The following is a 13,632-nucleotide window of genomic DNA, read 5'->3' as shown; positions in this document are numbered from 1 at the left end:
ACCCCTTGAGTGGGGTGGGAGAGATCCTAGGAAAACATGAGTGGGCTGGGGAAAAACTAGAAACCCTTTTCTTGAGAGCAGTCTGTGATAAGGCTGACTTTATTTGTATGTAAGTAAATGGAGAAAACGCTCTCTTAGCAGATAAGGTTTTAATCAGTCTTAAATACTATCTCATACAATGTGCTGAATGGAACTGGTGGAGGGACAACTTGAACTGAACTGTAACCTTCAATAGCAAGAAGCTTGGTGTCCCTTTGAAGAGGGATGTCTTCTGCTTTGTTGCCTTCTTGCTGAAGTGGAATGGCGGAGGAGAACTTCCCGGTCTAACTCTGTTTTCTTCTCAGCGTCTGCCCCCAGAATGCTGGTAGGTAAGTTCAGTTCTGTGGGGTGGGCAGCGGGTGATGCTGGCTCTGTGGGAGAGAAGAATGAGTGGTCAAAGAGGGGTTCTGGGAAGGACTGTGGGTGGGAATGCTCTGCGTTAGGGGTGGGGACTGGGATGCCTGGGAGTATCTGCCCTGAAAACAGGGCTGCGCTGGCTATTTCTGTGCTTGGGCCTGCCTGGCTGGCTGGTGGCACTTAGCTTATTGATCTTGGGGAATGGGAGAGGGGAGAACAAGGGCCCCTTTGCAATTGGTGGCAGGTTTTGTAAGCAAATTCAGGAGGGAGACAGAACAAACATTGTCAAATGTTACCTCTTTCAAAAGGACCATGTATCAGGCTCACTTGACTTGCCCAATGAAATGGCTTGGTGCATTTCTCTGGTGCCTGTATGGTTGCAGCTGCGTTGCAGGAGTTTCTCCAACTTGGTGGAACTCCCTGAGCATGGAGTGGTGCTGCCTTCAGAAAGCAACCTGGATGAGTTTGCTGAGGACTATCTCTGGTTTCTCGCTGGGTGACTCGAGCTGGTGCTTCTTGGCCGAACCCTGTGCATCCAGCCTTGGTGAGTTGGTTCCTGCGGAGCTTTGTCCTGAGTGGAGAGTGAAGTCTGATGTGGCCGATGGAAATAGGTCCTGCTCTGTAACAAAAGAAATGGAACCCTGCTGCGACTCTGCCCTTGTGCATGTTAAGTTGTATCTCTGTACATAGGTCTGCAATGACTAATGAGCTTTGCTTAGACTAAGTTGCTGCTGTGGTAATTTAGGAGAGGAAAAGGGGAGTTAGTTGGGTTAGATGTGATACTGCTGCACTGTGACTTAACCTAACAGCTCTTTGCAACTGCTTGAGTAATTTAACTCAGTTCAAGAATCAATTGCAGGCAATTAAGGTGTCCCTCCTCCTGATGAACGGAATGTATGTTGCTTTCTACCCTGAGGGATGTCTATAATGTTCACTACTGAGCTGTGAGATTAACTTAATAAAATACTATGTCAACTCAATGCGGTCTCTGTTTCTCTTTTCTTACAGAATAAGACACAAGCCTGGGTCAGAAGGGACCTACATGCCCTTGTTCTGATGAGTCTGCAAAACCTCAGTGTGCTGCCTCTGAGAGCAGTGTCCAAACCCTTCTCCAACTCATCCACTCTGGGGCTGTGCCTGCAGCCTGCCTGCCCTCTGCTGAGTTAACTTCTCATCAGCTGCAGTGTGACCCTCCCTGATGCAGCTCTGCACTGTTCCTTCCTATCCATCCCTGCTCTTACAGAGCAGAGCTCAACACAGGACCTTGGCGGCTTCTTGTAGCTCTCACCCTCTGGCCCCCTCACCTTTTTTGCATTGTAGAATCATGCCTGTGGCAACAGCCTGCTATGGAAGATCGTCCAGTACAACTGCCAACCCATCACCCCCACACCATTTAAGAACTCGGTGCACTGCTTACCCTTTCCTGGAATGCCTCTGGTGATGCAGACTCCTGGGCCAGCCTGTCCCACGCTTGCTCTTGGCCAACTTCATGCGGTGGGTGAACGTGCTGCCTGCTGCTGCGTGGAGATGTTGCATCCAAACCTTTCTACTCCTGAGGAGGCGATGGTTCCTCATCCTTCAGCATCATCTGCAAACATACTTAACACACATTTAAGTCTTGTATCCTGGTCATTTATGGAAAATATGGAAATACCAAAGAGAACTGGGCCGGCAGGGAAGCCCTGTGGCATCTGACTGATGCCTGCCTGCTGGCCTCCCACCCTCTCGATTATTCTGATGCTTGGACCCTCCTTTGTACAGGGCTGAGGCTTCACTTTGCTTTTTCTTCATTGGTTTCCTTGGAGTTGCACAATTAGGAAGGGCCTTTCACTAACATGGGCTTTAGTTTCTGCATTTCCTTTCCTGACAAGGATTTTCCTTACGTACGACAACAGGCAATGTGGGCTGAGATGTTTCCCTTTTGTAATCCGTGTGCTTTCTTGCAGTTATAGGGGTTACAAGAGACTGCTGTAGTTTGTTTGTAGTCCGCCCCTGCTGCCATAGCAGGTTTAGGACATCGCTGACCAGCAATCAACTCACAGAGGCAATCAAAAAGCAGAAGATAGAGCAGTTGCTGAATCAGAATGTATTGGACAGCTGAAGTTAACAGAGCTGTCCCTTGAGTAGAGGAACATAAAAAGATCATTCTTTTGTCTGTAATAAAGGCACAGCTGACTAGTAAAGATTTTCTCCCACCCAGAGTTGGATGTTTTTTACTGCTACCTTCCCCATCATTTTACTATTCAAGTTTTCTGCCTAGTAACATTATTACCATGTTTGCTACTGTTCACATCCAGAACATCTGAGCAAGAAGAACAGGTTGCAGCTACAAAACCTAAAAGGGCCAAAAACCCCTTCATCTGCTTCCTAACGTATTTCCTGGGCACGCACACCTGGAAGAGAGCTTCCAGCATATGCACTGGTCGATACAATGCATCTTTCCTAATAGGAAGAACTAAAATTTCTCCTTGCCCTCTCTTTTGATGGAGGCCTGGTCTCTTTGAGTGTATTCCTCCATCAGTGAAGAGAAGAAAGCATTTCCTTTCTCCTTGTTTTTTTTTTTTTTTAATTTTTACAGTAAATCAGAAATAAGATCCCTGCTCCTTAATTCACCTGGGCTTGGTGACAACCAACGGCCTTGGACCATGAGCGGTTTCCAAAGCCTGACCTTGGTGCTTCCCTTGTTTCTATTGTGTTCTGATCACTCATCGCACCGCACACGAGCAATCTCCGACCTTCTCCCAGCTCTACACTCATGCAAGCAGCTTTGCCATAGTAATCAATCACCCTTCCACATCAACTCGGGCTAACAAGCTGTGAAGATAAATCCCTCCCCTTAACCCTACACAGGGAAGGTCAACCTACAGGGATTCTGGTATTGTATTAGAAATAAAAACCTACCAAACAAGGACCTCCTATCATCCTGTACTCAATCTAGCCCTTCTCAGCGGTTCGTAGCTTCTTAAGTACTTGATGCAACAACAACCAGGGCTAGCAGTGGGAAAAGTGAGGAAAGATGAAGGGAACAGAAGGGAGCGCTTTGAACTCGGCCTTCCCGACGCCAAACTACTGGCTTAATCAGCCGCTTTCTCCCTCCAGCTAAAGGGAGTCGGATCTCAATCTTCCCCGTCTAGAAGAATGCCTCTCCCACATGGCTAGTAACTCCCTCTGAGGAATTTCAGCCAGGTGGCCGAAGGATTCACCTTTGGAAAACACTTCTGATGCTTTCAAGCGTCCTCGGTCTTAACGAGGCCCTCAAGCGCGCACAGAGCCTCTGTGATGCGCGGCGCCCATCTCTGCGGATGGATCAGGTACCACCACGCTTCTCTGCCGAGACTCGACAGCAGGAACTCACCTGACTGCGAGCGATTGTTTCCGGACAGCAGATGGAATCACAAAGACAGCAGCTGCAGAAACAGAGGAAGAGAGCTGCTTACCTGTGGAAAACCTCGTGCAGGCAGGAATCTTCAACCAAAGAGGCTCTCTCCTCCCCTGCCAGCCCTTAAATGAGGGCCGGGAAGGGGCGGATCCTGTCTCCACCCCTTCCTTTCACTCAGCTGCATCACTCACACCTGAGCTCCCCGGGGCCGGCCCCGCCTTCCCACCTGGTGTTCCATCACCACCACCTGCCCTGACTCAGTGTCTCCACTGGAGGGAGCCACTGATGAACGGGGTCCCCTCTCAGAGCCAGCACCGAGCGCAGCCTCCGCACGCCTGAGGACGACACTGAGCTGAGCGGGGCAGTCCATACAACAGAAGGAGCCGTGCCATCCCAAGGGGTTTAGACGTCCCTGAAAAGTGAACCCACGTGAACCCACTGAGGTTTGATGCAGCCAAGCGTCGCACTCAGTGCGGGGCCTTCCCGGATACGAGTGCAGACTGGGAGAAGAACTCTCTGCAAATGGCCCCGGGGAGAAGGACTCAAGGGTTCTGGGGGACTGGGAACTTGACACAAGCCAACAGCGCGCACTGACGGCCTGAAAGCGTGGCAGTATCCCAGGCTGCATTGAAAGTGAAGCAGTTGTTGGGACGAGGGAGGCCACTGTCCATCTCTCCTCCAACTGCATGAGGTCTCACCTGGTGGCCTGGGCCCACAGCACAAGATAGACACGGAGCTGGCAAGTGGGTCCAGAGAAAGGGCACAAAGCCAAGCACAGGGCTGCTGCACTTCAACTAAACAGAAAAGAGAAAGGAATCAGGTTGGAATCTCTCCGATATTTTCTCACCCCTGAAGGCAGCTTATAAACAGGAGAGGGACCAACTTCTCATGCAACCTGCATAATGCTATGATGAGACAGAAAGTATAGCAACAATAGCCAGGTGGCAAAGTCCCAGGGACAAACCCTAATGCAGGGAAAATAAGCATAGAGACAGAAACAAAGAAAAGAAGCTGCTCACCTACAGCACATCCCAGCCAGATAGAGAACTCAGGCAGGGTGCTTTCACCTCTGCTGCCGACCCTTAAATGAGGGCTGGGAAGGGGCGGATCCCGGCTCCTCCCCTTCGGGTCTCTCAGCTGCATTGCGTCGCATCGCCCGCACCTGAGCTCCCCCGGGCCGGCCCCGCCTTCCCACCAGGTGCTGCATCACTGCTGCCAGCCCTGATGTCTCCGTTTAATTATTCCTCTTCTCTGAAGCAAAAATGTGGCGTAACAAGTAGCCGGCGTGCAGACCTGGTATTATTTTCATGTATCGTTGCATCTAGTAACGTAACCTCGCCGTACGATGTTTGCACTCCCGTGGATTTTGCATGCTTCTCCTCCGCTCTGTTGATGCGTGTGATCAACCTCATAAAACATCTTAACGCTTCTCATCTTCTTCCTGCCCTAAGCATTATGAAGCCCGAAGCTGGTAGCTCATCTTTTCGCACCCTGCGGCCCAGCTGTCCGCAACAAACCTCGCCCGCAAATGGAGCAAGAGGTTTCCCTCGCCAGTTCTTGCAGCGCGTTCCTTGCCCTTCATCTGCTGTTTCTTTGCATTCACACACGGTTTTCTGCAGTGTACGTTTTGTTCTTTCCCATGCACGCAGTCTAGGGCGAGATCACTACACAATCGCTTTCTAAGCACTCTCTTCATCAACTCAGGCCGCCCCTAGTATAGGCTGTGTTACAGCCTTAAGAATTGCCCTTTGCATCTACTCCTGCCTCAGTTTGCCTTCCGAACCTGTTCACACAGAGTCTAGAAACGAAAGCTTTAAAATCTCTGCCTGTCCTCCTTTTGGTTGGCCTCGAAACTTCAGTAATTAGGGGCTGCATAACTAAAGTGCTTCTCGCTCAGCGGTGCGTGGGATTTCTTATCGGTTTGGGTTCTTTTAATCACACCTGAACGCGCAGGCTTCCGTTCGGCTCTGTCTGAATTGTGTATGGGCAGGGAGGGCGGCGAGGGAATCTCTTCCTGAGGTCTCTGAGGGGGTGGCACTTCCACAGCTTTCGGACAGCGTGGAAATCCAGGCTGCTTTAACGTTGCACGTCTTCTGCAGATCAATCCCCGAGCGCAATGTGAATGTCTCAAAGATGCCCACGCTGCGCTCGCCCGGAATTTGGGTTTTGGTGTTAAATATTCTGGGTGTTCTGCTGGACTTATCGCAGGGGGAGAGAGAACAATTCCCTGAGCCAGGCTGCCTTTGAAAATGCAGCTCTCTGTGGCGTAACTGCGGTACTAAAGAGCAACAGAAGCCATTTAACTGGCGTATCCTCGCTGTGCTGCTCTGTTTGAGAGAAGGCATTCGCAGTTAAGGAGAAGGTGATGCTGCTTAAAGTCTCCTGCGTCACCATCTTGCTCTTTTGAGTCGGTACGTGGACAGGAGAAGAAACCCAGCGGTCAGGAGGAAGCCTTCTAGAGTATCGCAGTGTCCCTATGCGTGGTGGTGTGCCAGAATATTATGGGAAGGCAACACGTAAAACTATTGTTTATACATCACTGTTTATGCCTGTAGCACATTTTGTACGTAAGTACCGTGACTACTTCTCATGTTTCTGAATGGCCCCGCAGTAATACAGGCACACGTTGTGGTGAACAGTGCACTGCAGGTGAGGTTGTCTCTCAATAAACGTGCTTGATCGGTTGCGACCAGCTGTAAGGATGCTGTGCTCCGATGTCATGACCTGAAAGCCATCTCCATCTGCTCCAGAGGAAGACGTAAACAAGGGGCTTGCAGGCTGTGTGTTGTGTCACTATTCAGTATTTTAGACCTTCAGGCAACTCTTATCTCATTGTGTTCCACGATGAACGCAATGAGGCAACCTCAGGGCTGGCAGCAGTGATGCAGCACCTGGTGGGAAGGTGGGGCCGGCTCTGGGGAGCTCAGGTGAGGGCGATGCAGCTGAGAGAGAGGAAGGGGTGGAGACAGGATCCGGCCCTTCCCAGCCCTCATTTAAAGGCTGGCAGTGGAGGGGAGAGCCTCTTTTTCTGGAGATGCCTGCCTACCTATGGCCTTCTGTTGGTAAGCAGCTGTCTTCCTTTGTTTCTGCCTCTGCAGCTGCTGAGTTTGGCCTCGTTCTCATTTGCTGCAGCCGGAGACTTTGCCATCCCACTATTATTGTGGCAGTTTTATCGCGCCACTGTAAACAGCTTTATTTCCTTTTGTGCTCTTCACAGGTGTAATTGTTTGGTACGGTCATTCCCTAGTTGGCTGGTTTTCCCATTAATAAAGTGACCTGGGGCCCAATGCGAATGCGTGCGAGCTCTTTTACATTCCTTGGAACTGGTTGGACCCATTCTCGGGCGCTTTTGCCAAGCTTATGACGTGGGGTCTCGTCTCTCAGGAAATGCATTTGGAAGGATGAGGGTTCTGCCAGGCTTCTCTGAGTCCGGAGCATCTAGGCAGTCTACAGAGCTTGTGCTGTAAGCAATAACATTGGCGAGACAGTATGGGAAACCTTCCTCTTTCCTCAGTATTTCTACTTCCACCCCCAGTTCTTCTTGTGTCAAGTACTTAAGAAGCTACGAACCACAAAGGATGGCTAGATGGGGTACAGGGCAACAGGAGGTCTTTGTATGGTTGTTTTTTTATTTTTTTTTTTTTTTTTTTTATTTAATTAGCAATATCCCTGTAGGTTGACCTTCCCTGTGTAGGGTTAAGGGGAGGGATTCATCTTCTCGGCTCGTTAGCCCGAGCTGATGTGGAAGGGAGATTTCTATGGCAAAGCTGCATGCATGAGTATAACTGGGAGCAGGTCAGAGCTTCCTCGTATGCTGTGTGATGAAGGATCTGCACTCAATAGAAACCAGGAAAGCACCAAGGTCAGGTTCTGGACACAGCTCACAGGACAAGACTGTTGGTTGTCACCGAGCCCAGGTGAATTAAGGAGCAGGGCTCTTATTTCTGATTTACTTTAAAAATTACAAAAAGAACAAGAGTAAGGAAATGCTTTCTTCTCTTCACAGATGAAGGAATACACTCATAGAGCCCAGGCCTCCATCAAAAGAGACGTTAAGGAGAGTTTATAGCTCCTTTCATTGGGAAATATGCATTTTTAAGACTGGTGTGTACACTGTAAACTCTCTGCCAAACGTGTGCACAGGAAATACATAAGGAATCAGCAGAAGGATCTTTTGGCTGTTTAAGGCTCTACAGCTGCAGACTGTACTCCTTGCTCAGACCTTCTGGATGGTTTTACAGAAACAAGCACGGTAATAATGTTATATTGGGCAGAGAACTTGAATAGTAAAATGATGGGAGTGTAGCAGTAAAAAACATCCAGCTCTTCAAGTGTCACCTATGCATTTCTTATAGATTCAAGACTGATCTTTTTACATTCCTTTATTAGAGAGAGGGGTCCATGAACTCCAGCTGTCCAATAATTCTGATTCAGCATTTCTCTATCTATCTTCTGCTTTGCGATTGTTTGTGCAAGTTGATTGCCACTCAGCGATGTCCAAAGCCTGCTTTGGTGGGGGGGGAAACTATAAACAATCCCTAGCAGTCCCTTCCCACCCCTACAATTCCAAAACATGTGGATTACAAGGAGACACCTCAGGCCACAGTCTAGTTCAAAGCACTTACTATTATCTATTTGAGTACATGAGGAAAATCCTTGTCACGCAAGCCCATGCAAAAACTAAACCCTGTGTCAGAAAGCAGCCCTTCATAATCGTACATCTCTAAACAATCAAATGAACATAATGCTTAGTGAAGCCTCAGCCCCCTGGAGAGGAGGCTCCAGGCATCAGAATAAGTGAGAGGGTGAGGGGCTGGCAAACAGATGCCACAGGGCTACCCCCTCTGGGCCAGTTCTCTTTGGTATTTCCTTAAGTGATCAGGATACAGGACTCGAATGGGCATTAAGTATGTTTGCAGGTGATGCTGAAGTAAGAGGAGCCGTTGCCTTCTCAGGGGTAGACAGGTTTGGCTGAGACATCTCTGCACAGGGGTAGGCAGAATGTTCACCAACCGCATGAAGTTGGCCGAGAGCAAGCATGGGACAGGCTGGCCCAGGAGTCGGCATCCCCAGAAACATTCAAGTGAAGGCCAAGCAGTGCACCAAGCTGTGACATGGCTTAGGGGTGAAGGGCTGATGGTTGGACTGGACTATCTTCCCTAGCCATCTGTTCCCACTGGAATGATTCTACAATGCTCAGATGGTGAGGGGTGCAGAGGGTGACATCTACCAGAAGCTGCCATGGTCCTGCACTGAGCTCCACTCCACGTGAGCAGTGATGGGAGCGGACGGAACGGTGAAGAGCCACATCAGGGGAGGGTCACACCAGAGCCGATGAGAAGTTGATTCAGCAGAGGCCAGGCAGGCAGCAGGCACAGCCTCAACAAAGAGGAGTTGGAGAAGGGTTTGGACACCGCTCTCGGAGGCAGCGCATTGAGTTTGAGAGGGCTCACACAGCACCCGGGTCCCTTCCGACCCAGGCTGCTGTCTTACTCTATAGGAAAAGAATAAACAGACAGCTCATTGAGTTGGCATAGTTCTTTTATTAACTTTGCCTCACAGCTCAGTAGTGAGCATTTTAGACATCCCTATGGAAAGAAAAACAACATACATGCTGTGTAGCAGGAGGAGGGACACCTTAATTACCTGCAGACACCTTCTTGAACTAATGAGTTAAATGACTCAAGCAGTTGCAAAGAGCTGTTAGGTTAAGTCAGGGAGATGCAGTATCAAATCTAACTCAACTAACTCCACTCTCTCTCCTGAATTATCACAGCATTAACTAAGTCTAAGCAAAGCCCATTAGTCATTGCAGACCCATGTACAGAGATTCAACATAACGTACGCAAGGGCAGAGTCGCAGCAGGGTTCCATTTCTTTTGTTACAGAGCAGGACCTATTTCCATCGGCCGCATCAGGCTCGGGTCTCCACTTGGGACAAAGCTCTGCAGGAACCGACTCACCGAGGTTGGACGTGCCGGGTTCGGCCGAGAAGCACCGGCTCGAGTCACCCGGCGAGAAACCAGAGATAGGCCTCAGCAAACTCATCCAGGTTCCTTTCTGAAGAAGGCACTTGGCAAGACAGGCAGCAGAAGACATCTCTCTTGAAAGGGACACCAAGCTTTTGGCTATTGAAGGTTGCAGTTCAGTTGAAATTGTCCCTCCACCAGTTCCATTCAGCACATTGTAAGAGAGATACTCCTAAATACTATGACTAAAACCTGATCCACAAAGAGAGATTTCTCCCTTGACCTACACAGAAATAACAGAAGTCAGCCGCATCACAGACTTCTCTGAAGAGTAAGGTTTCTATTTTTTCCCCAGCAGACCCATTTTTTCCTAGGAGCTCTCCCACCCCACTCAGTGGGTGGGGGGGAAAAGCACCCCCCGCCCCACTCCTGGTGGCAGATGCCCCTCCCCTGCCATTAATAAAATCCATTACTGACCAGTGCCCCCCTTCCCACCCCAAGAAAATTCTCTTTGAGATAATCCCAGCAAGCAGCCCCATGACATATGGGAAAATAATACACACTGACTGTGTGTCTATTTTTCTCATACCACGCCTCAAAACCTGAGTAACTATCCCACTTTACTGCAACACAAAGCACTCACCTCAACCCCATCCTCAATTAAAACCACCCCAACCATCCACCCAAGCACACGAACAGCAAAAACCCAACAGGAGCCAAAGAGGTACGACACACAACACGTGTGGGCAGTGCTTTCCCCCAGCAGCATCTCCAAACCATACACTCCACTGGCACACCCACCTCAACCCCATTCTCACTAAGAACCACCGCTAAGCCAGCATCACACACTTATGACTGCCACCCCCTATAAGCATCCAACTCGACAACCACACAAGCCACCAACGTGCCAGACCACAACCAAGCCCAGCCTTAATTAAAACCACCGCTAAGCCAAAAACACAACAGGAGCCAAATAACTGCAACATGCAACACATACCTACCTGGTCCCTCTGCAGCCACAGCCTTCCAACCTCAGGGCTTCACCTTCCTCATGGGACACCAGCTGCACCCAGACCTGAGAGAAGAAAGCAACTCTGCAGTGCCCGACATGACCCACCATTGCCAGGACTTCTGCACAGAAGGGCAGGCAGCCCTTCTCACACTCCTCCAGGAGAAAGGCTGGAGGAGAAAAGCACACTATCACCCTCAGAACACACTTGTGTCCCCTGGCACCCCATACAACCCACAAACTCGAAACACAGCACAGCTCACCTTGCTCCAGGGGGGCAGCCTCACAATCCTTGGTCTGGCCCTGAACCTGAAAAAAAAAAAAGAGCTCTGGGAGCTGCCGGGGCTGGCAGCCCTCCAGTTGGAGAACACCCTGAAACAAGAACAGAGCCATTGGGATGGGAAGGGCCCCGCTCTCTAGGGCGGGTCACCTGGGAAAGCCTCCAAGCTTCCGTAGCCCCAGGCAAGGGGACACTGCCACTGCTCCGTTGCTCACAGTCCAATCCTTCTTCCTTCTGGTGTTCCCATCTGTGAACACCGCACAGCTCCCAGCAACCAGACTCTTGCACTTGAGAGATTTACCAGCTAAAGTCACATTGTGCCCCTCTCTAATCTAAACAGACCGCACCAACTTATAATGCTACCAGCTTGGTCCAGCTGAAGCCACCTTGACTGCCTCAGACTATTTTTTTTCTCTCTTCCCAGTGCCTGGAGATGACATCGAGAACAAGTTGTTCCCTCACCTCACTGGGGATGGAGGGGCGGCCGTGCTTCTTGCCCTGTTGGAAGGCTGTGCTGACTGTCCTCTGGTCCTCACGCACATTTCCTATAGGAAAGATCATACAAAATGTTAGAAAGCCATTGGGCTATCCCCTCAGCACCCACACCTGTATCCCATTAGGACCAAGGGATTTGTGGACATAGACCTCACCTAAATCATCTTGGACCACCTCCTCCGGGATCCCCGAGGAGTGCTCTCGGCTGGGCCCGCAGAAGAAGAGAAGGCAGATGGCACCTCTGTGTTCCCTGGTCTCACTTCGCTGCTGACAAACACGTGAACTCCTCTTATCCTCCACCTCCCTCCCCAGAGGTGACGCTGAGCAGGCCTCAGCCTTCCACACCCTATCTCTTCCTTCTCCCCTTCCCAGTTATCCCCGAGCTCCCCTCCCCCATGCAGCACTCCTGCCCTTTTTCCTTCATTTCTAACTCTTCAGGATGCACCCCTCTGAGCACAGAGGGAAGGAGCCTCCCAGCTTCAACTGCCGCTTGTGGGACCCCTTCCCATGCTGTAACCCGAGGGATGCCTCCGAGCAGCTCCTGTAAGAGGCAAAGTCACAACTTGTACCTTCCACACCCTGCAGGGCGGTTCCAGCCCACCCTGAGCAGTGATGCCGCAGCCGGGAGGCCGCTTCCAGCCGCATGCCGAAGCTCTCGCCGGCTTCCTCGTCCCGTGCTGGATGATGTCCCCCACGTCTTCCTCCCACGCGAGCACCGCGCTCGTTCTCCATCCATCCCCGGGCACGGCTCAATACCTGCCGCTTCTCCCGGGGGAAGAGCGACTCCGCCTCAAGACAACGCAGCCAGCCGCAGCAGCCTGCCGGTCCCGCGAGCTGCCCCGCCGCGTCTCCGCCGTGGGAACGAGATCGCGCTCCTGGACTTACACCTAAGCAGGGAAAGAGGGAGAGAATACACACGGTCCCGTCCCGCTCCGCAGAAGCCGGGGCAGCCCGGCGGGAGCCCCGCGCCGGCCCCGAAACGAGCGGGGTGAGAGTCCGGCGGCCTCCCGCCTCATCCCCGCCGCCGTCGGAGCCGGTCCGTACCGCGACAGCTCTCGCCGCAGCCCGTAGCTCCCGGCGGAGCTTAAGAGGCTTTGGGGGGGGCCCCGCCCCCCGCCCCCGCCCGGGGCTCCCGACGAGGCGCGGCTGTGCCCGGGCGGCCCCGCGGCACCTGGCGCTCGTTGCGTCGTCGGCGCGGCCGGGGCCGGCCCGGGGCTTTGACAGTTCCTGGAATCGCGCAATGATAGAATGGCCCGCGGCGAAAAGGACCGCGAGGATCATCCCGGTTCAACCCCCCGCTGTGTGCGGGGCGGCCGAGCGCTAGAGCGGGCCGCGGGCTCCAGATCCCAATGAGGGACTGGAATTCCACCTTTTAGACTAAAGTTTGTGACACGATGCTCCTTCTTGCCTCGCGGTGGGATTCATTAATCAGTTAAATCCTTGTGCCTGATCCCAACCGATCGCTTTGTGTTGGGCACGGATGGGACGATGGAGAACTGTGCTCCGTTGTCTCCTGTAGCTCTGAGAAGGCATCGAACCACAGGACGTAGCAAATATTTCTCTCGCTCCCATCTTCTTGCTCGGTTTTCTCGCTGCAAATACAGTATTTTTTCCCTCTGTGAGGAGATCCTTACAGAAATCTTTCCTTCCCGACTCTAAGCATCTCAGTGTCACAATTCCTGCCTTCGATCGCTGTCTAATTAGGCACGGAGCAGCTAGATTCTTCCCAGGAGGAGGAGACTAACACCCACTGCACAGCAATTGGGAAAGTATGACCTGATGGCTCTCACAGAAACGCGGTGGGACACAGCCCATGATTGGAATGCTGTGATTGAGGGCGACAGGCTTGGCAGAAGGGATTGACAGGGTAGGAGGGGTGGGGGAGCTGCCCTCTGTGTTAGGAAGTGGATAGATTGTGAAAAGCTGAGGTGCTCAGTGAATGCTTTCCCTTGGACTTCACCGGTAGCCAGGCTCCCCATGTGTGCCGGGACCCCAAACCTCGAGGTGAGGGTGTGGGTGAGAGGAGCAGATTCCATTGCACTGTAGCAGTGCAACCGAGACCTCCTCGTGAATCTGAATGTCTGTAAGTCCGCGGGGCCAGATG

At 51.6% G+C, this 13,632-nt stretch overlaps 1 protein-coding gene and 3 long non-coding RNA genes across 7 annotated transcripts in view; 2 read left to right on the top strand and 2 right to left on the bottom strand.

Moving 5' to 3' along the window:
- LOC110400884 overlaps positions 1-1,815 on the top strand; it is a 3,619-nt gene extending 1,804 nt beyond the window's left edge. For 2 of the 4 annotated variants that reach the window (XR_002440128.1, XR_002440129.1), the window contains exons 6-7: positions 236-940; positions 1,405-1,815. This is a non-coding gene — a long non-coding RNA (uncharacterized LOC110400884). The remainder of the gene's footprint in view (positions 1-235; positions 941-1,404) is intronic. The other 2 variants (XR_002440131.1, XR_002440130.1) reach the window with 2 other exon arrangements.
- Positions 284-4,826, bottom strand: LOC110400889. The gene is made up of 6 exons (XR_002440137.1): positions 4,795-4,826; positions 4,474-4,569; positions 3,752-3,803; positions 1,814-1,995; positions 693-1,015; positions 284-410 (listed from the first exon to the last, which is right to left on the bottom strand). It is a non-coding gene; the product is annotated as an uncharacterized LOC110400889 (long non-coding RNA).
- On the top strand, positions 6,801-7,929 carry LOC110400890. The gene is made up of 3 exons (XR_002440138.1): positions 6,801-6,837; positions 6,993-7,238; positions 7,782-7,929. It is a non-coding gene; the product is annotated as an uncharacterized LOC110400890 (long non-coding RNA).
- LOC110401202 lies at positions 9,309-12,809 on the bottom strand. The gene is made up of 5 exons (XM_021402016.1): positions 12,285-12,809; positions 11,496-11,578; positions 11,017-11,062; positions 10,746-10,819; positions 9,309-9,903 (listed from the first exon to the last, which is right to left on the bottom strand). Exons 1-5 carry the CDS (start codon positions 12,807-12,809, stop codon positions 9,783-9,785), a joined length of 849 nt encoding a protein of 282 aa, XP_021257691.1. The 3' UTR covers positions 9,309-9,782.

This window comes from Numida meleagris, chromosome 6 (genome assembly GCF_002078875.1).
Source record: "Numida meleagris isolate 19003 breed g44 Domestic line chromosome 6, NumMel1.0, whole genome shotgun sequence".
NCBI lineage: Eukaryota > Metazoa > Chordata > Aves > Galliformes > Numididae > Numida > Numida meleagris.
The sequence above is the reverse complement of the archived record's forward strand: the minus strand, read 5'-3'. Positions and strand labels throughout refer to the sequence as shown.

Excerpts from the sequence above, each read along its gene's own strand:
- LOC110401202 (XM_021402016.1), bottom strand. The coding sequence starts at position 12,809 with ATGATCCTCGCGGTCCTTTTCGCCGCGGGCCATTCTATCATTGCGCGA. Across the intron at positions 11,579-12,284 it reads TCCCCCGGGAGAAGCGGCAG|GAAATGTGCGTGAGGACCAG; the intron begins GTATTGAGCCGT and ends TCTTTCCTATAG. Across the intron at positions 10,820-11,016 it reads GGCTGCCCCCCTGGAGCAAG|GTCTGGGTGCAGCTGGTGTC; the intron begins GTGAGCTGTGCT and ends TTCTTCTCTCAG.